At 39.3% G+C, this 21267-nt stretch overlaps 1 protein-coding gene across 1 annotated transcript in view; it reads left to right on the top strand.

The window, feature by feature from the left end:
- Positions 1-389: 389 nt before the first annotated feature.
- The window catches only part of LOC107715154 (myotubularin-related protein 3-like), a 28729-nt gene continuing 7851 nt past the window's right edge, over positions 390-21267 (top strand). Inside the window, exons 1-13 of the mRNA XM_016521220.1 lie at positions 390-522; positions 5284-5365; positions 6000-6078; positions 10072-10161; positions 10706-10822; positions 15727-15747; positions 16222-16304; positions 16684-16835; positions 17540-17636; positions 17771-17884; positions 20313-20515; positions 20621-20752; positions 20836-20947. Of these exons, the coding sequence (XP_016376706.1) occupies positions 6076-6078; positions 10072-10161; positions 10706-10822; positions 15727-15747; positions 16222-16304; positions 16684-16835; positions 17540-17636; positions 17771-17884; positions 20313-20515; positions 20621-20752; positions 20836-20947 (1124 nt within the window). The 5' untranslated portion in view covers positions 390-522; positions 5284-5365; positions 6000-6075. The remainder of the gene's footprint in view (positions 523-5283; positions 5366-5999; positions 6079-10071; positions 10162-10705; positions 10823-15726; positions 15748-16221; positions 16305-16683; positions 16836-17539; positions 17637-17770; positions 17885-20312; positions 20516-20620; positions 20753-20835; positions 20948-21267) is intronic.

Below are 21267 nucleotides of genomic sequence, written 5' to 3'. Positions count from 1 at the left end.
ATAAAGAAGCAAAAGAAGCAGTTAAAAACAACGACATTAACTTAATTGTTAATCTAAGTAAGAATGAAATCAAGAGTATTATTAAGAAAAGACTGAAGGAAAGGTGGCAAAAACAATGGGATAAGGAGAAAAAAGGTCGGTCAGTTCCTTAAAATAACTAATTTGTGGGAGAGAATTAAAAAAAATTTAAAAAGGGGGAAGGAAAGAAGTCACTTTTTTGATCCACACTCCATACCAGTTGGTGGCGGAAATACACCATTTTGTTGTTTGTCAACCGCCAATAAAATTTCAAGAAGAAGAAGAAGATCCACCCCTCCCCCACACGTTCGAACGTGTTGACGCAATCTGCGTCGTGACGTCCCGACGTCGTGGTAACTGCGATGACGACGGGATTCCACAGTGGGACGGGCCGATTCTGCAAATGGCTACGAGGTGCGATTTGTCGATTTGTTCGTCGTTAATCTTCTCTTCTGCCGCTCGGAAGGAGGCGTACACCCGCTCTGTCTCGCAGGCTGCCCTCAGGTGAGTGAGCTGAGTGCTTTTCGAGCTGGATGCGTTTGTATTTCGGCCCTTTTGAGGCCTTATCTGAGGGGTCCGCCCTCCGCTCGCAACAACAACAACAACAACAACAGACGCCGAAACGGGCCTCGGCTGAGGAGAAATGTCTAAAATGCTTCATATGAGCGGTAAAATACCAGCGCGGTTTAGAGCCTGTTGCTATTCAGATGGTTTGATATAAGCTTGACCCATGGCAGAGGAAGAAACGCGGCCTTGATACTCAGTTTTTGTCGGTTAGTCAGTCGGTATTACAACCGCCGCGCGTCTGACTGACAGATCGAACGCGAGCCCCTTACAACAGTTTGCCATGGTAACCAGGTTTACCCTGTTGCTACAGCAATAAAACTGACATTTCGCGGTATTCACCACGGTTGTAATAAATAAGAAAACACTCACTGTAGTATTTGGATCTAAACTATGGTCGCCATGGTAAAAGTAATGCTTACAAAATCTTAATGCATCGTTTTGGATTCATTTTTATGACTGGTGTATAATATCAAGCTGGGAGTACTTTTGTAGCATTAGCTGCCATGTTACCAGCATTAATAACAGTTACCATAGTTATTGTTACTACAGTATATGTTCTGGAAGCTTCTTTGCTTTTTGGAGGAGATCCTGTAATTATTATGACTTAACAGTTGGAACAATAACTGAAATAACTACAATATTTTGGTGAAGACTGTGATTAACATGGCATCATGGCAGTAAAGCTCAGTGTTTAAGTGTAATACATTAATAATACTTATTTAATAAACCATGTCTCATTCAAACAATGCAAGATACATTTAGAATATTTTTAGACAGTTTTACTGTAGTAACAACAATAACTCAGAATAGTTATTACCATGGTGACTGTTCCTAAATAATGGGATCGTCTTCAAGCATTGTAAAATAAGAGGCTTTCAGAATGAGTGCAACTTTTTCAGCAGCTTTGGTTCCGGTTGTATTTTTCCCTTTCATTTTTGCCATAGGGATGTTTAAAAAGTATTCCTTTAAGAGTTATAAGCCATGAACCAGACCAACCAGCTACGAGGAGAATCACAATATGACAAACTTTGATTTTGAAGCAAAAAAGCGATTGAAAATCTTACAAAAATATTTAAAGGGATAGTTCAACCAAAGAAATGAATATTCCGTTAAAACAAATGGTAGATTTTGACTTCCATAGTATGGAAAAAAATACTGTGGAAGTCAATGGCTACCGTCAACTGTTTGGTTACCAGCATTCTTCAAAATATCTTCTTTTGTGTTCAACAGAAGAGAGAAACTCATACAAGTTTGCAAATAATGACAGAATTTACATTTTTGGATGAACTGTCCCTTTAACAGCTTGAGGGAAAGAACTATAACCCCATGAAGCACTGCGAATGACATTAAAAACAATATAGAAATATAAAACTATTGAATTGATGTCACTACGCTCTCAAACACGTCATTCACAGTGCTGCATGGGAGTGGACGGGCACTAGTCCAAGTGTTTGGCGTGATTTGCTTGTCGTGGTGATTCTCTGATTGGTTGATATTTTTCTGCGGAATCATGGGTAATGTCAGTTTTTTCACCAGGAATTCCACTGTTGAACATGATTATTAAAAAAATATGTTGAAATAATGCAAACTGATGGCTTCAACAAAAGCATATGCCATTGATTAACAACCTCATAACACAGAATGTCTTTCTTTAAAGATTTTTAAGTTATCGTTCAAGACCAATTCCCCTATAGAGAAAATCAATTGGATTTTTACTTCATGAGCCCAACTCTCGCACTCCATACCGAGTTACCATAGTTTCACTGCAGTAACTAAGGTATTTTTGAGGGAATGTGTGGTTGCCTTGGTTTCGCTGAAGAGAGGCGTGTGTTGGATTTGTTGTGTTTCTGTCAGATCCGCGTGGTGCTGCTAGACGATCCTTTGGCTCTTCGGCTGTGTTTTGGTGTTGGGTTTCTCATGTGGTTTGAATCTGACTCATGGTGTGACTTTGGAATGAAATGCATCTGGTTAAAAGTCAACTCAACCTGCTGAATGAGCGCAAATGCCTGGTATCTAAACGCAGCAGTAGATAAAACCTCAATGATTGTGTGTTTACACGTCACTGACTGCGTGTCGTGGGCCGATCAATAGTAACCTTAGTGACAGGAGGGCGGGTGGTTGAGTTTATGAATGAACTCATAATGATAAACATCTGTTCTTGCTGTTTGTTTAGAGCACAGCAAACCCACAAAGTATTTGGACAATTACGCCATATTTCAAAATGCCTTCCATTAGATCAAGTCCCCTGTGCTCAAACCCTGCAGAAGCTTTCTCTCAGCTTCAGTTTTCTTCATCATTTTTTTGATGTCTCAGTGTCTTTGAATCAGCTGGTGTTGTTATGATTTTTAGTGGATGAATGAAGTCTCCTCAATTTAACGCAGGTGTCTTAGCAAAATATGGACCTGTTCTACTAGCATTTTCACAATGTAAAATCATTATGTATTCATTCAGACATTTCAAGTGTCCAAATATTATTGTAACTAGTGTTGTCGATGCCATACCAGAAAAATATTGATATTTTGAAAAGTATTTCAGAGAGTATTCCAGAGAGCCATGTAATAATAATATAAAATTGTATATTTTCAGCCAAATTTTATAAGAAGCCACATCAGATCACAAAATGTAGTTATTTCAAACACTCAATTGAAATTATGAAGTGAATTTGGAGTAAAATGTTATTAAATGTGTATTTTGTTAGACAACATGTTGATAAATGCTTCTCATTACACTGCTGTGTGCGTGAACTTGCTGTCAGTGAGAAGAGAGAGTGAGAAAGAGCAGCTAGTTTTGCTGTAACAAAACTGTAAGAAAAAAATATTGAAAATATTTTAGATATTTCAGTATCAATATGTATCGAGAAAAAAAATTGAAGTTTTGTTTTTTCCCCATCACCTCTGGATCTCCAGAACCACAGCAAATGAAATCATTTAATGAAAGTTAATATGAGTTTTGAATTTGAAATAGGATGAGATAAAAAGCCTGTGTATCACAAAACAATGGCACTTAAAGGGTTAGTTCACCCAAAAATGAAAATTAGCTTGTGTTTTACTTACCCTCGAAGCATCCTAGGTGTATATGACTTTCTTCTTTCAGACGAATCCAGTCGGAGTTATATTAAAAATTGTCCTGGCTATTCCAAGCTCTATCATTGCAGTCAGCGGGTGTTGCAGTTGAACAGTTGAAGTCGTCAAATAAAGCTCACGCATTCATAATAAAACGTGCCGCAGACGGCCCCGGGGGATGAATAAAGGCCCCTTGTAGCGAATCCATGAGTTTTTGTAAGAAAAATATCCATATTTTAAATGTAATAAACACTTTTCTCTCACTTCCGCTGACTGTCATACACTGAAGCAGTTCCGGCGGATGACGCAGCGCGCACGCCTCTGAGGTATGCTAGTCTCTCGAGTTTGTTTATAGGAGCAAAGGAAGCAAAGTTTCCTTACTTTAGCAAAGGAAAACCAGTCTCTTCTTGGTTTATATCGAAATCCTCCGACATTTTTCTTTGCAAATCCTCGGTTTGTACTTCTAATTCATGACCGGCGTTTTGTTTTGTTCTCTCTCCGCATTCGTCACTAATCACGCAACACATACGTGCTGCGTCATCCGCCGGAAGTGCTTCAGTGTATGACAGTGTACCCAATACAGATATGAGGCCTGTCATGTGAAATAAGGAGAACCTTCTACCTGAAACAATGCTTTTGGATCTGGGCCAGTATGGAAATGGTCTGGGACTGGCACTGCATAAAACAGTTTTCATGTACCACATTGCACTGTCATTTGTTCAGGTCATGAGACTGCAGTACTTTTGCAAGTCACTAAAATGGCCAATCAGATTGAAGACAGACTCCTCAGCTGTAGTAAACATGAGTGTTTTCTTGTTAGAGATATGTTTTATCAGTAGTTTCCAGATGGCGTCAGTGTGGCCTTCTCTGGAAGCATGTGTTTGAACGTTTTTGCATAGGGACGCTGTTGCCCTCTGGCCATTAACCAACCGAACTCACTCACATATGACTCTCAGGAGACACACGGGGTCACTGAAATCCTCCCATCCATGACATGGTGTAATTCTGCTCTGTTTAGTCTTTGACAGCTTGGGTTTTGTTATCTTCTGTGGAATTGTGTCATCTCATTCTTTATGCATCTTTAGTTAGCAGAGCTTCACAGATAGCTTTCATAGGAAGAAAAATAAAAACCGGTTGGTTTTGAGGGTTGGTACAGTTCCAAAGAAGAGAAACTAATGATACGGTGTTTCTCATTTGAATTTTAGGTGTGTAAATTGCACTTATTACAGAATGTTGCTTGTTTTCTTCCAAGCTAACTTTAATGTTACAGTTTATCGAATTAAAAAGTTTTGTGGCATTTAGTTCATATCTGTAGTTTTGAGATCATCCATATGCTAGTGCTGTAATCACCAGTTAACTGATGAGTATGATGACAAATGAGATGAATGGCTGTGTACATTTTGTCCTCTTTTCATAAAACTCGATCCAAGCATATGCGTCAGTGATTTGAATTCACCACACAAGCATTCATGAACGGCTCTGCCCGCCTTTGCCCACAGATTGCCATCAGCACCATGACGGCTATATTTACCAAAGTGTGAAAAGCAGTATTGTCAGAGATGTTATGCAATGTTTGGAATGGAGAGTTATGGCTTGAAAAACTGTGGTCTAATTTTTTTCTCATCTCTCTCCACAGGTTTCAATGTCATAACACTGAGTGACGCCAGCAGTGTGGGAACATCCAAAACAAACCTCACCTCATTGCTGTTAGGAGTTTGGTAAGATCTAAGTACATGTGTGTGAATTAGGACTGGGTGAATATTTTTTGCATTTTTCCTATGTTTAATATGTATCTCGATATTTATGTATTTATACTGGAATTAATTTTTTTTCCTATTTTGAGAAACCATCATTTCAACCATTATTGCTTGGTAAATTCAAAATTTGTAGGGCAAGGAGTAAAATAAAGTCTAAAAATCAAGTGGAAATAATTCTAGCATGTTTTCCAAGCTGTTTTTCTGTAAATGACCACAAGAAAGAATAATAATTAGCCTAATCCCATTCTTTAATATGCACCACCATAAGTTGTAAATAAATATATATATAAAAAAAAATTACCTATGTGAAAAAATGTACCCACATTAATACATAAAAAAAGGTCATATGGAGACTTTGAGCATTTCATGAAGTTTTAAACTGATTAAGAAACTAATTATAAGACTGTTATTTAGGAAAGTAGTAGGCTAATTAAAAGTAAATTCAAATCATTGTGATATTATTCACAGTATTTTAAATTGCCTGCGAATATATTGTGAATATTTCCTGCATTATCCAAACCTAATTCGAATGAAATGGAAAGTTTTGACAATTGCTAGTTGTTTCTTCTTTAAATGTTTTTTTTTCTTCATACAGACTGACGACTGCAAGAGAGAGCGAACGAGTGGTAGAAGACACGACAGTGTTGCACCCGCACTCCTTCACCGGGGCTATGGTAAACAAACACCTCCAAAGTCTCTGGCTGAATCCGAAATCGCCCCCTATATCCTCATTCACTATTCCTTACATTAGGCCACTAATACAGTTCACTTGAAGGAGTCAATGAAAACGAGTGAGTGAATTTGGACACTGAGTGCAGAAGGACTGCCGCTTTTGCATAGTCTGTGTTTGCAGTTTAATTATCATTTGAAACTGGCAAATTGGCAGCTCCAGTAGTATGATGAAAGGATTTATCTTGACTCTGTCATGGAAATTATGTATAAAACCTAATTAAACTATTTAATTATCAATTTACTATGAATTTTTACCTGTATTGTATTACGCTGACAAAACAATTTTGCTGTATGCCGTGGATGAGCGTGGATGAGCGCTTTGTAAAATGAATGGATGGATGATTCATCTGCCGGCACCGTCTTCTGGCGAGACTCATTGCCTCGTGACTCTCACAGTGCATTATGGGTATTCTCTAGCCATTGAGCGTACATCAGTTGTACACTCGTTTTTGCTGTGCATTGTGGGATTGAATGAGTGAACTCAATAATGTCCGTTAAGGGTGCTTTCACACTAGCACTTCAAATCCATACATTTGGATGATGTGAACGCTGTCTTCCGAACTTGGGTGCACACCTGCGAACCGTACCCGCAATCACTTAAAAGGGGTGGTCTCAGGTACGGTTCAAGCAAACTCCTGTACGTTTTTCTGCTGATATGAATGCAATTGTACCAAATCGCAGAAGTGAGCCGCTATTAATGACATATTATTTGAAAAAATGTGTTTATTGTCAATTATTTGAAATTTACATCAGTTGTACACTCGTTTTTGCTGTGCATTGTGGGATTGAATGAGTGAACTCAATAATGTCCGTTAAGAGTGCTTTCACACTAGCACTTCAGATCCATACATTTGGATGATGTGAACGCTGTCTTCCGAACTTGGGTGCACACCTGCGAACCGTACCCGCATCCACTTAAAAGGGGTGGTCTCAGGTACGGTTCAAGCAAACTCCTGTACGTTTTTCTGCTGATATGAATGCAATTGTACCAAATCGCAGAAGTGAGCCGCTATTAATGACATATTATTTGAAAAAATGTGTTTATTGTCAATTATTTGAAATTAGCTGTATATCTCATTTCTGTTCGCCTTCAGCGTTCTTTAGAGCATTTGCAGTACATTCGTAAGACAGACGTAAACAAATCCAACGGTTCAAAAACAGTAATGTAAAAGTGAAGAGAGCAATGCTACGCATTTTGCCGCCTTCTCTTGCATCGTCGTTACTAAGAAACGGGGTAAACGGCTGCTGGCTTGATGACGCAAACGAACCGCAGTTCAGACACAAATAAAATAATATGAACGCAGTCCAGTGGGAGCAGAGGGAGGGGGGAGCAATGGAACTCGGGTTCTGACAAGGCAATCCAACCAAGCCTAAGATTTCGGACACCACTAATAATGGCTGTCCCCAAATAGTGCCATATTTAAGGGTATAGGGGGCAATTTCGGACACAGGGTCTCTCTTTCCTGCGCGTGACTCCCAGGCATCGGTTCAAATGCTGAATCAGAAACTGCTCATTGATTTCTCAGGCTTTTAATCAGCTGAAATGAACGTTGCTCAGACAGTGTCAAAGTCCCGTCCTGACTGCTGTCTCAGCGCAGATCAATGCCCTCTTTAGACAGACAGACGGGATGAATGGATACATGTGTGCTAGTGTCATCAGTGAGCGCTGCATTATAAAACAGCTCCGGCTCCAAATTCTGATGGGATGAAACACGTTCACAACTGTGAGATGCATCAAGACAGATGCGTCTAGATGCACCATCTGTGACCAGCAATTGATTTTTATATTACTACACCTTCTATTAGTTCCTTGGCAACTAGGAAACTGCCTTACAGTCTGTAATATGAATGAATGAATTATTAATGCATTTAATTATTTATTGTATCATTTTTATTGTCCTGAATTACAGTGATTTTACCATGGTTAAGGGATTTTAGCCATTCTGCTTAAAGTCATAACTAACAACACCCCTTACTCGAGGTAAAAACACTAACTAAAAAACTAAGCTTTATTACGAACCTTTCATTTTAAGGGGCTCTAACAGAAGCAGCATTTACTGTGGTATTTGTCTTTCAGTCCGTCTATGTCTGTGTTCAGTGAAGTGTACCTCATTTTCTTGTTTGCTGAAGTGTCTGCGGACAGTTTAACGAATGCCTCCGGTCTATGCGCGAATGCTGATGGATGTGTTTGTTTACACATTCCTAATGAGTTATGCACATTATTGTTTGTTTGCTATTCTGCCTGTCTGTGCCCTGTAATTCTCTGTCTGGTTCTGTGCCTGTGCCCACAATGGGCTGCCACGGGACCGGCCCCTCTAGTGTGTTTACTGAGCCGTGCTGATGGCCATTGTCAGCGCTACACACAGACAGCCATGCTGCTGATCCAGCAAACACACACACACCCTTCTAGGATATGCAACCTGACAAATGTATATGCCTTCACTAACTTCTTATATACCAGTCAAATTGTATTATCCTTTTATCTCTACAGACAGAACATTAGTTAGTTAATACACACTCAGATAGATAGAACATTAGTTAGTTGGTTGGTTATTTTAGACACAACTAGATAGACAGACAGATAGGCAGGCAGAAAGAGCATTGGTTGGTTAGTTTATACACAGATAGATAGAATGTTTGTTGGTTGGTTGGGGAGTTTATACACTAGATAGATGGATAGGTAGATAGATGGATAGATAGGTTAGATAGAGTTAGTTAGTTTATACACAAACACAACACCTCCTGGCATATCTCATCCAGTACACTCTTGTCTTTGACTGGGCAGCATTTTATGGCACAACCAGACCAATCAGTCCGTCTTGAGGACTCTGGTGTTTGAGCTAGACAACATGGCGACACAGCTGCCCTCTCTCACAGAGTCTCTCCTATTTGTGGAAACAGAATCCAAACATTCTCTGCCAATCTGAACTCTCAAGGCTACTGCTGGCCGTAGCCTCTCATTCCTGCATACAGAAGTGAATGGAATGACTTATGCCCTGCACACTGCTGCTCTGAGTCCTGAAGCACAACTCTAATAGGATCTTGCCATGGAAAAGGAAATGGAAATAAGACAGTGTTGTGTATTAAGGATGCAGTTTTCATTTGTTTAGTACATAATTCCCATACGTTCATTTGTTTACTATTATTCTGATTTAGTAGATGTGTCAAAACCTTTCACTTGGATTGCATGTGCATCATATGGCATATATAGCGTCTGTATTTACTATAATCCAGTGCCCTTAGAGTCTTCTATAAAGCTGCAGTATTGTATCGGTTACAGGAGTGCCTGTTATATCAGAAATAGCAGAAGTGATTTCAGAGCAGGAAGTTCTGGCAAAGTGTCCCTGTGCCTTTACAAATGATTTGCCGCTCTGAAGCCCAGCCAAAAATGGTATTGGTTAAAGAAATGCTTCGACCACTCTGTCCCCAGTTTAGCTTAGATAATCACTCATTTAATCAGAGGTTTAGTCATGGACAATGTTTTATCCGTATAACAGTTTGGCTTTTGGCCCCTGGGAGTGATAAAACTGGAAAAGGAATTTGTACATTTTTAACTTGTGATGTCAAATGTTTGGCCTTTGATAAAGAGCCTCTCACACTCTTCTATTATTGCAGCCGAACATAAATTATGTGATGTGGTGTGAATAATGAAAACGTGTTCAGGTCACATCATAAAAAAGAAGAATACATTTTGATTATTTTATTTAATTATTTATATTTATATAAATTATATTTTGCATTAAGAAAATTACTATTTGAGCTCAATTAAGATTTTTTTTTTACATTTCATTGCATTCTATGTTCATGACGAAAGCACATTTCCCTGCCAAATTCTATGTGTAGTTGTTTTTAAAATTTTTAGTTACATTATTCTTGATTGTAATTGTCAGTAGAGTATAATGCGGTGCATTTCTTATCCATATTCTGTTTGATAGGAGGAGGAGGGGCAGCAGAGTCTGGAATGCATCCAGGCCAATCAGATCTTCCCTCGCAAGCCCCCTGTCCTGGACGATGAGGATCTTCAGGTAAGCAGGGATCAAGACCTCTGCCAAGATGAATGTTGTTCATTAGGATGTATTGGTACCGTTAATGCAAGTATTATTCGATTCTGACCAAGAGGGGAAAATTAGTCTGTTTTAAAATCTACTATACTGTTTACATAGGTATCATAAATATGCTGATGTGTAGTCTGTCACAAACAGTAGGCAACAAAATGATCTTGTTTTGGCCAAAATCTTAGGCTGCATCACTTACAATGCATTGCAACAAGCACAGTGAAAATTTCCATTCAAGATGGTAAGTAAGTGTGTGACACACATGACTGACTATTAACAGAGTTGCTGCCTATAAAGAGCATTTCAAATCAGTTAAAGTAGAAAGTGAGGCAGCTTTAGGTTTTAAAACAGATCCTTTGTTTTCAGCACCTCTGACAGGAAGACACATCAAGGGTTTTTCTTTTGTTAGGGTTTTTGTAAATGCCTCTTTTTTTTTTTTTTTTTCTTCTTCTTTTTTTTATCATCAAATACTTGTATTGGTCTAATAGTAAGTTGTTTGTTGGATCTGTTGTAGGTGCCCTACCCAGAGCTGCATGGAGAGTATACGAAGTATGTGGGAAGGGCGGAGGATGCCATCATCGCCATGTCCAGCTACCGCCTGCACATCAAGTTCAAGGAGTCGGTTGTTAATGTGAGTGTGTGATTTTCAACACAACTATGCTTTTTATTACCAGAGCTACTCAAAATTAGGGATGCTCAGCACAAAGGGAAGAGAAATTGATGCGTAGTGTATTATATCTGTGCAATAGTTATTGAGCCTTTCTTTTAACAGTTTTAAATTTCAATTACTGTGCACGTTAAAAACAATTTATAGTCTTTTCTACGCCCCGTGTTTTGTTCTCACAGACACCCGGTAGCAAGTAACAAAACAACATTAAACTCCGGCAAGAAGATAAAGTCCTTTTTGCAAAATCATAGACATGTATTTACAAATCAAGTATAATGGGAACACAGAATGATCTTGTAGAGAGCTTTACCGAGCTGACTGTCGTAACCGAACGCGACCAGGGAGAGAGTTTGTGTGAACTTTAGTGTAAGGACTTAAATATTAATATGTAGCTCACATTAAGCTATCGTATGGCTTCAGAAGTAACACAGAATAATTCGCACAATCGAGAAAAAAAAAAAAAATCTCGGATTTGGATCGGCCCTCTCTGACCGATACCCGATCCGAGAAAAATGGCACTATCGGAGCCGATACCCGATATGAATATCGGATTGGCGCATCCCTACTCAAAATGTGTTTTTGAATTGATTTCAGTCTGTATTTAAGGATACGAGTCAGGGAAGTATTTACTGAGCTGTTGTTGCCAAAGTTTGTACAATTGTATATGCTCATTGTCTTTCGCAAAATATACTAAAACCTACTTGGAGGAGATGATAAAACAAGCAGCAATGAACAGTTTACATGTCTTAGCAGTTGAAGTGGAATAAAGAGATCTCCTGCACTGAAACCAAATCAAACTAAACTGAGCAGTGTTTGCATTTCAGGGCTTTTTTCCAGTTGGTTTTCTTTTAATTTATCTTATTTACAAAAGTCCTTCTTACTTCCACACTTAAATATGGCCCATGTATGATGATGGCTGCATTTTTCACATGCAACTCAGCTCTTTTTTTGTTTGGAAGCCTGTTTTCACCACAGAATAAAAAATAAATAAATTTAATCTCAACGTTTTATCTTACAATTCTGACTTATTTTCTCACAATTCATCTCATGATTCCGATTTTTTTTTGTGAGATATAAACTCAGAATTGTGAAATGTTAACTTGCAGTTGCCTTTTTAATTTTTTATTCATTAGCAGAAACAAAAAAACTGAGTCATGAGAAAAGTGAGAATTGCAAGACGTAAATTCAGAATTTCGAGAAAAAATTCAGAATTGCGAGATGTAAAAAAATTTACTTTACACCTTTGCCAAACACAACCTCTGGATATGACGCTGAGCACGTGCACTCAACTTCTTTGGTCGACCATGGCGAGGCCTGTTTGAGTGGAACCTGTCCTGTTAAACCGCTGTATGGTCTTGGCCACCGTGCTGCAGCTCAGTTTCAGGGTCTTGGCAATCTTCTTATAGCCTACGCCATCTTTATGTAGAGCAACAATTCTTTTTTTCAGATCCTCAGAGAGTTCTTTGCTATGAGGTGCCATGTTGAACTTCCAGTGACCAGTATGAGAGAGTGAGAGCGATAACACCAAATTGAACACACCTGCTCCCCATTCACACCTGAGACCTTGTAACACTAATGAGTCACATGACACCGGGGAGAGAAAATGGCTAATTGGGCCCAATTTGGACATTTTCACTTAGGGGTGTGCTCACTTTTGTGGCCAGCGGTTTAGATATTAATGGCTGTGTGTTGAGTTATTTTGAGGGGACAGCAAATTTACACGGTTATACAAGCTGTACACTCACTACTTTACATTGTAGCAAAGTGTAATTTCTTCAGTGTTGTCACATGAAAAGATATAATAAAATATTTACAAAAATGTGAGGGGTGTACTCACTTCTGTGAGATACTGTATATATATATATATTTATTTATTTTTATCCCGCGGAAAAAAGCTTCTATAGTTTTGTACCGTTTGAACGGCAAATATCACACTGAATTTGCTCAATTCTGATCAGGGCCGCTTTAGTTTGTGCAAATAAAATAGATGCATATTTTTTGCAAAGTGACTTTTATTTATTTTTTCTTTTATTTTTTTTACCTTCAGCTCAGACATTCTTGAGTGAAACTGGATTGTGGTCTGTTGTGCCATAGTGAATGTATGATGGATAGCCAGTCCAGTGGTCACTGAAAGACTCTTTTATATGGTGCATGACATGCTGCTAAATTAAGAGCCCACCAATGATGTGAAGGGTATTTAGGGACAGCAGGCCACAGTTACAACAGGCGCTCTGACACTGGCCAGTGGCTGCCGTAACCCTGTGTGTGTGTATTGAACAGGTCTGTCTTTATTAGCTCTTCACTTTCACTGTTTCTTCCCAAGCCTGTTGCAGTGGCTTTTTGATTGGGATTGTCCACCCCCGTGCTATCAACATGGCACTATAATAACATTTCTGGTTACATACTAATAATCTGCTCTATTATACCCCTCATAGACCAGCAGTCACGATCTAGAAACCATTCAAGTGGAGCACACAGAGCTGCCTGTTCCTGAACTGCTGGAATGAGAGCAAGAGGAGTGAAGGAATATTGTGGGCTAAATGCAGAATATTAACTGGCATACTGTCAAAAGTTTGTCAACAACCCATGTAAATTGTGCTTACAGTAATGCACTTACAATGGAAGTCTATCCCTCAAATGCATGCTGCAATTCACTATTACAAGGAACAAAATGAATATATATTATACATGGTTTTGTAAGCTCACCATACATTACATAAATGCACACATTCTGTGAGAGCACTAATTTAATGCACAAGTAGATGCACAGCCGTTTGCATTTGCACTCTGCATTGAAAATATATAAGAACACGCTGGTGCAACTTTAATGACTTTTGTAGTTTATTTTGCGGACAACACTCGGTTACACCAAGAAGCCGTAAAGATCGGTAACACTTACGGTGTGGGTGAATCCTGTGTCAGAGACTCAAGGTCTATAGAAGAGAATTTATACCTCTCAGAGACTTTATAAAGCAAAAACAGCTCAAAGCTCAAAATTAACTAGTTTTCTCCTACAGTTAAAAATAACGTATGCCTACATCCACTATGCACTATGATGTGCAACACAAACACCTCTGTTAAAATCTCAGAAAATGAAGTTTAGCATTTAATGGCCCTTTTAAGTGCTTATATGAATGATTAAGTGTGTAATTTATGTGCCACTAATATAATTGCAATCATTTTTCCCAAACACTCCACCCTGAACAGAAACCGTTTTGCATTAGAGTCCTGATCTCTGTTGGGGTTTATTTTGCAATAATGACTGGCTGGCTGTACATTATCGCTTAATTGTTTTCCATTCTGGACGTTTTTTTGCTCAGCTTTTATTGTAAGTGCATTATAAACTGATAGACAAAATAATTATCAAAATGACAGGTACTGTTACGCTTGAGTTGTTTAGCCCAAAATATTCTGTTCATGTACATGTGATCAGGCAGCTGGGTTTGTTTGTGGCTGGTGGATGATCAGCTCAGTGCTGATTCATCAGTTTAATATCTGTGACAGTCACTTATTCACCAGAGTAAATGAGTGTGACGCTCTCTGTGTGCCTGTGAAAGAGAGAGTGTGTTGTGCGTGAGAACGAAGAGAGAGTGATGTGACTATAGGCCAGCTAGTGAGGCAACAAAGCTGTCGTAAGAGCAAGTGCACAAGTGTAGGGCTGGAAATAGAGGAAAAAAAGAGGAAGGAGGTTGAGAGAATATGAATTGTGACTGCTAAAGTGTCATTTTTTTCAACGCATTTTGAGTTGCACAAATTGACAGAGCATAACAGAATGCAGAAGTCTTGACACGTTTTTTTAAAAGTTGGTTTTGGCACGCTGTACAGGTTATGGATGTGTAATAACTGGAATATTGCTTAGAGCAGTTATTTTGAAGTCTGATAGTAATTGCCTTAAACTGTTTTGTTAAACACAGTGAAACTACAGGGATGTGATTTTTCTTTTTTTTTATACGGATTTCCTTATTTTCTGACCTAAGAAATAAAATGAATGAAATTGCAAAATGGCCGTAAACAATTACTAAGCATTTTCAAATACATTTCTTTCATGCATGGAACAACTCATGATCCGGTATTTTCAGCAGCTCGGAATGCTTGTTTCAAAGTAAAACATGCATTTGAAAACACTACACATGCAATCATCTTCCCAAATTTGTTTTGAGAATCATTTATAAATCTGTTGTCAACAAAAGTGAAATTTTATGTCTCCCTGCGGTTTTCCTCCAAAATAAAAGCTCTGTGATTTAATGATTGAAAGCAAAAAAAGTAAGACAGCCATAAATATTATTATTGTATTTTACTGTACAACAATATGTTTCTATGCAATAGTAATATGTTTTTTTTTTGTAATTTAATAAAAAAATTTGAATTATAATAATTAATTAACTATATACAGTGGGTATATATATCTTTACGTTTATTATCTTATTATTATTATTGAAGTAATATTGAGGTTGCAAAAAATAATTAATAAATTAATAATATATTTTTTAGTCATATTGAATAATGTCCTGATACAACTGAAACCGAGAAAGATGTTAAAAAAAGACAATATATGACAAATCATATTGCTGAATTTTTTCCAAAGAGTTGTAGTGATGGAGCTCTAAAGGGGTTACATTTAGAGATGCTAGTTTTTGGAGAGAAAAATATGAAAGCTTCTATCTCTAATATGTATCAGTTAATATCTCACAAATATGTTTGTGTTCTCTGACCCTTCAGCAAGCGCCCCAGGAATGTTTGAGTGTGGTCAGATTAGTGTGGTAGAATTAAACCGCAGCCCAGGAATGTGTGTATCACAGACGAGCCAAAAGCCGCAGTGTTCATGTCCACCTCGTGATTCTGTCTTCCCTCTCTTTCTCTGTGAACAGAATTGTTCGTGTGAGGTGTCAGTAAGTAACCACAGAACGGTCTGTCTGTCTGCATGATGTTGCGAGCTGCAGGTTTGGGAGATTTGTGAGAGCTGTGGTCAGATGTGACTTGCATGCGGTCAATGTGTGATCACGCGCAAGTTCCGGAGCTTGAAGGGGAACTGCGTTTTCAACCGCACAGTTGCAGAGGCGTCCACACACATAAACACACGCACACGATTGAAGCTGATCGGCATGCCAGACTGTTCAACACTTGAGCTGCAGAACAATGAATGAGTTTGTCTGCAGACGCTAATCACTAACCGTGTCTGTAAACTCTGAACCCATGTCTAAACTTTCAGTGTGATTGATTCAGCAGGTTGATTTAATCATTAGCATCAGTTGGGTTAATGTTAACTTCCGTTTAGATGCTCTCTTTGGTGTGCTGAGACTCACAGTGCCAATAATGAAAAATAATTTCTCTATGACTAATCTGTCTCACTCTCTCTCTCTCAGGTTCCCCTGCAGCTGATAGAAAGTGTAGAATGTCGGGACATGTTCCAAATGCACATCACCTGCAAAGACTGCAAGGTCATCAGGTGAGACTATCTATATCAACCCTCTATGCACACCTTGGCAATAGAATCACCATTGGCTAGTAAATTTTCTATCATTATTTTTGTGTCTGTCTATCGTTCTATCTATCGTTCTATCTATCTATCGTTCTATCTATCTATCTATCTATCTATATCGTTCTATTGTTTTATCTATCTATCGTTCTATCGTTCCATCTATCTAAAAATTTATTGTTATTTATTTAAGCTGACTGGCTACTATTATGACTTTAGTTGAAAATGTAATCAAATTTCTATAGCCATTTTGTACAGAAATCCATGTCGACCCAAGTCTGTATTTGATGTTCTCTTTCATTGTCTCAGTGTGTCTCTGATGCAGTAGATCTAATGTGTGTTTTGACAGGTGTCAGTTTTCCACATTTGAGCAGTGTCAGGAGTGGCTGAAGAGGCTGAGCGCTGCGTTCCGTCCCCCGTCCCAGATAGAGGAGCTCTTTTCCTTCCCCTTCCACGCATGGTGCGTGGAGAAGGAGCAGCACGGGGATCTGTGTAGGCCAGGTACTGTCTGACTTTCTCAAACTTAATCTGTGTTCTTGAGGCTGAAATTAGATGTCACAAATAGTTTTATTTCAGTATTTCCTGCTAGTCTTGCATAGCCAGAAAGCTTTATATGAAGGAAAAATAATAGCAAAACTCGAGAACTTGTTGATTAATGTGTCATATTAATATTCGTATTTGTACATAGAAATTTACACTCACAGCTCTGATGTGAAAAGCTGAATCTTTCATTTGCACACAGACAATAATCAAAACACCCGTGAATTCGAAGTTGCAGATTAATAGTCACATAAACTAAATGACAGACACAAATGTGTACGACATAATTACTTTTGCACTTTACTTCAGTTTCGCTGTACAACCACAAGCCAGCACTTACAGCCTCTCAGATCTGGCAGTACAACTTCAAATTCTAGCGCTTTGACTTTTGCTACTCTTTTTACGATATTCCTGCAGCAAAACTCACTTGTGCGCTTGTACATGCAGATGTGAGAGAGCAGAAGCGGGGGTGGGGTGGGGGTGCAAATGAAACCATTTTATTGGCATAGCTTTGCCACCTAACGAGTGCACAAACAAGATACTCTTGAATATCTTTACAAAGAACCTCACAAGATTTGTCTAATCCAGTAACTAGTTCTTTGGAAATCCTATTCCTCTTTACCTTCAGGATTCATCTCAGCCTCTCACTCGCCTCTATCTTTCAGGTGATCATGTGATGTCACGTTTCCATAACGAGGTGGAGCGGATGGGATTTGATACTCTGAATGCCTGGAGAGTGTCTGAGATCAACAACAAGTACAAGTGAGTGTTTCTCTCACAAACAGAAGCACATCTAAACTGCTCTGGACACTCGGCGGGTCTTTTCAGGATTAGATGACTTTAGACCGGCATCAGTCAGTCTGAACACACTGCCCTCTGCTTGCGTCCTGGCACAGGTTGTGTTCCAGCTACCCTCAGCTGCTGCTGGTGCCAGCCTGGATTACTGATAAAGAGCTGGAGAATGTGGCCGCCTTCCGCTCCTGGAAGAGGATTCCGGCCGTGGTTTACAGGTCAGTCTTCTTCATTGTGTGTGTGTTTTTAAATTTTTTTTTTTTTAGTATCTTTTTTTTAATTTTTATACTTTTACAAATTTTGGTACTTAAACTTTATTTCATTTACTTGCCAAGGAAACATTTTCTAGTTTTTTTTTATATTTCTATTTTATTTAGATTTCAATATTTATCTTTTATTTAAGATTTATTTTAAATAATGAAAAATGTTTAATAGTTTAATAGTTTTTAATCTGTCGTTCTATTTATCGTTCTCTCATTCTGTCTATTATTCGTTCTGTCTTTCTGTCAATCGTTCTATCAGTTATTGTTCATTCTATTTATCATTCTCTATTTAGTGTATTTAGCTCTCTATATATATTTGTCTGTCTGTCTGTCTATCTAGCTATATCTTCATTGTGTCTTTTTTGTAGTGGTCGACCGATATTTCGCCAAGGCCGATACATCGGCCGATATTTGACATTTTTTAAATATCGACATCGGCCGATAAGTTTTCCAGTTGGGCAGATGCGTTCGAGGCGGGACTTTTATTTTGACGGTGTGATGGACTTTATTTGATGTCATCCATCTTCACACTGATCTTCAACAGATCGCTGGAGCTGTGTGAAGTCCCCTCCTGCTTCAAACGCTCCAGCATCATCCCTGTACCCTAGAAACCAAAAATCACTGGACTAAATGACTACTGACCTGTTGCTTTAACGTCTGTGGTCATGAAGTCATTTGAGAGACTGGTGTTGGTCTACGTGAAGGACCCTTGCTGGACCCCCTGCAGTTTGCTTACCAAGCAACAGATATTACCAAACTGACACAGCTCTCTGTACCCACCTCCATCTGTCAGTGGATCATATCCAACACCAGCACCTTCAGCACTGGAGCTCCTCAGGGGTGTGTGCTCTCCCCACTGCTCTTCTCCCAAATGACTGCACCTCTAAAGACCCCTCTGTCAAGCTCCTGAAGTTTGCAGATGACACCACAGTCATCGGTCTCATCCAGGACGGTGACGAGTCTGCTTACAGACAAGAGGTTGAGCAGCTGGCTGTCTGGTGCAATCACAACAACCTGGATCTGAACACGCTCAAAGCTGTGGAGATGATAGTGGACTTCAGGGGAAACCCCCCTGCACTCCCCCCACTCACCATCATGAACAGCACTGTGGCTGCAGTAGAGTCATTCAGGTTCCTGGGCACCACCATCTCTCAGGACCTGAAGTGGGACACTCACATAGACTCCATTGTTAAAAAGGCCCAGCAGAGGTTGTACTTCCTTCGCCAACTGAAAATGTTCAACCTTCCACAGGCGCAGATGACACAGTTTTACTCAGCTGTGATTGAGTCTGTTCTGTGCCCAACCTTCATGAAGAAACGGGCAGGTAACATCATCACAGACCCCATCCATTTTTCTTTCTGTCCTGACAAGTGCTCCAGTCCCTGCTGCAGAGAAACGCGCCATAACATGACATCACCACCTCCATGCTTTACTGTATGAATACTATTATTTGGATGGTAAGCTGTATTGAATTTACACCAGACATATCGTTTGGCGTTGAGGCCAAATAATTCAATTTTAGTCTCATCTGCCTCAGAATCTTCAAGGTGCGTTTTGGCAAAGCTCAGTCGTGACTGCATGTGGCCTTTCTCGAGGAGTGGCTTTTTTCTTGCAACCCTCCCACACAAGCCACATTTGTTGATATTTGTGATATTATTATCACATGCATTGCACACAATGACCACTCTTTGTCATAAATTGCTGCCAAAGAGTTGCTGCCGGCCTCTTGGTAGCCTCTCTGACCAGTTTCCTCTGGTTCTTTCATCCAGTTTGGAGGGACGTCCTGATCCAGGCAGGGTCTGTGTTGTACCAAATACCTTCCACTTCTTTACTGTGCTTCTAGGCATTGATAAAGCCTTTGACATTTTTTTGGCTCCATCTCCTGACTTGTGCCTGTCCACAACTTTATCCCGGAGATCTTTTGACAGTGCCTTGCCACCCATAGTTGATTGTTGGCTTCAGTTGCACTACCAAGGACTGAAATGCACCAGGAAAGCTCTTTTCATGCTGAGCTAATCAAAATGACAGCTAATCAAAATGACATGCCAATATTCAGTTATAGTCATAGCGCCACCAGCTGGCAGCAGGTATTTTGGCACATATAAATGACTTTGACATATTCCTCCTATATTTACCACTTTAAATGCATTTTGCCCATCGTTCACTGTTTTCCTAAGGCCACCAGGTGGAGGTGGCTCCGGGCATGAGTGCCCTTTCAATGCTGCTTGCAGCTTAAATTTTATTTATATTTTTATATTTTTGTTTTATTTAAGCTTTATTTCAATTAATGAAAACAGTTTTACTAGTTTTAGTTTTACAACAATTACAAGGTTGCCTAGAACCTTCAGATTAACAGTTCAGATCTTTAACCTCTCTTTCCCAGGCACCAGAGCACAGGGGCAGTGATCGCTCGCTGTGGTCAGCCTGAGGTCAGCTGGTGGGGCTGGAGGAACGCAGATGATGAGCACCTGGTGCAGTCCATCGCCAGAGCCTGTGCTGTTGACAGCAGCTCCTGTAAAGGCGTCTCCAACGGCTCCTTCTCCCACGAGTACACTAACGGAGCTGACCTCTCAGATGTGGACTTTGGTCAGTACCACTTGGCCCTTAAAAATCTTGACAGAATACTGTTCTCAATACTGATTATTGTCATATTATATGACTTGATCTATACATACATGTCTCTTTCTGTAGACTCGTCTATGACTAACAGCTCAGAGGTGGAGACACTGGCCATCCAACCTCGAAAGCTTCTGATCCTGGACGCCAGGTCATACGCCGCTGCCGTAGCCAACAGAGCCAAAGGAGGAGGGTGTGAATGCCCAGGTACTCTCTCATAGATGCTCTTTCAACAATCACAGTAAAACAAGATGCCCCACTCATTAATGACATGTTGTTCTCCCCCGTAGAGTACTACCCTAACTGTGAGGTGGTGTTTATGGGTATGGCCAACATCCATTCCATCCGCAAGAGTTTCCAGTCTCTGCGCTTCCTCTGCACACAAATGCCTGATCCAGCCAAGTAAGTCTTCCAGCAAACATCTGCTGCGGTTGTAGTCTGTTTGTTTGTTTATTGATATATTTAGCCTTTTAGGGACATAACATGCTTTTTTCTTTAATACTTGCTATCGAGCTGTTCAAATGTATTATAGGTAATTGATCCGTCTCAAAATTTGGGTCTGGGTCTGGGGCAAAAGCCTAAAATTATATTTCAAATATTGAAACTATATTGATTTTATGCATTAACATAATTTTTCTATATAGATCTACACTGTAAAAACATTTTTGTAAATGCATTATTGGATTATTGGATTTTATATTTTTTTTTACAAGAAAATACTA

Source organism: Sinocyclocheilus rhinocerous, unplaced genomic scaffold, assembly GCF_001515625.1.
Source record: "Sinocyclocheilus rhinocerous isolate Xijiao unplaced genomic scaffold, SAMN03320098_v1.1 scaffold5165, whole genome shotgun sequence".
In the NCBI taxonomy this organism is placed as follows: Eukaryota; Metazoa; Chordata; class Actinopteri; order Cypriniformes; family Cyprinidae; genus Sinocyclocheilus; species Sinocyclocheilus rhinocerous.
Note: the sequence above shows the minus strand (reverse complement) of the source record. Positions and strands in the feature narration are given on the sequence as shown.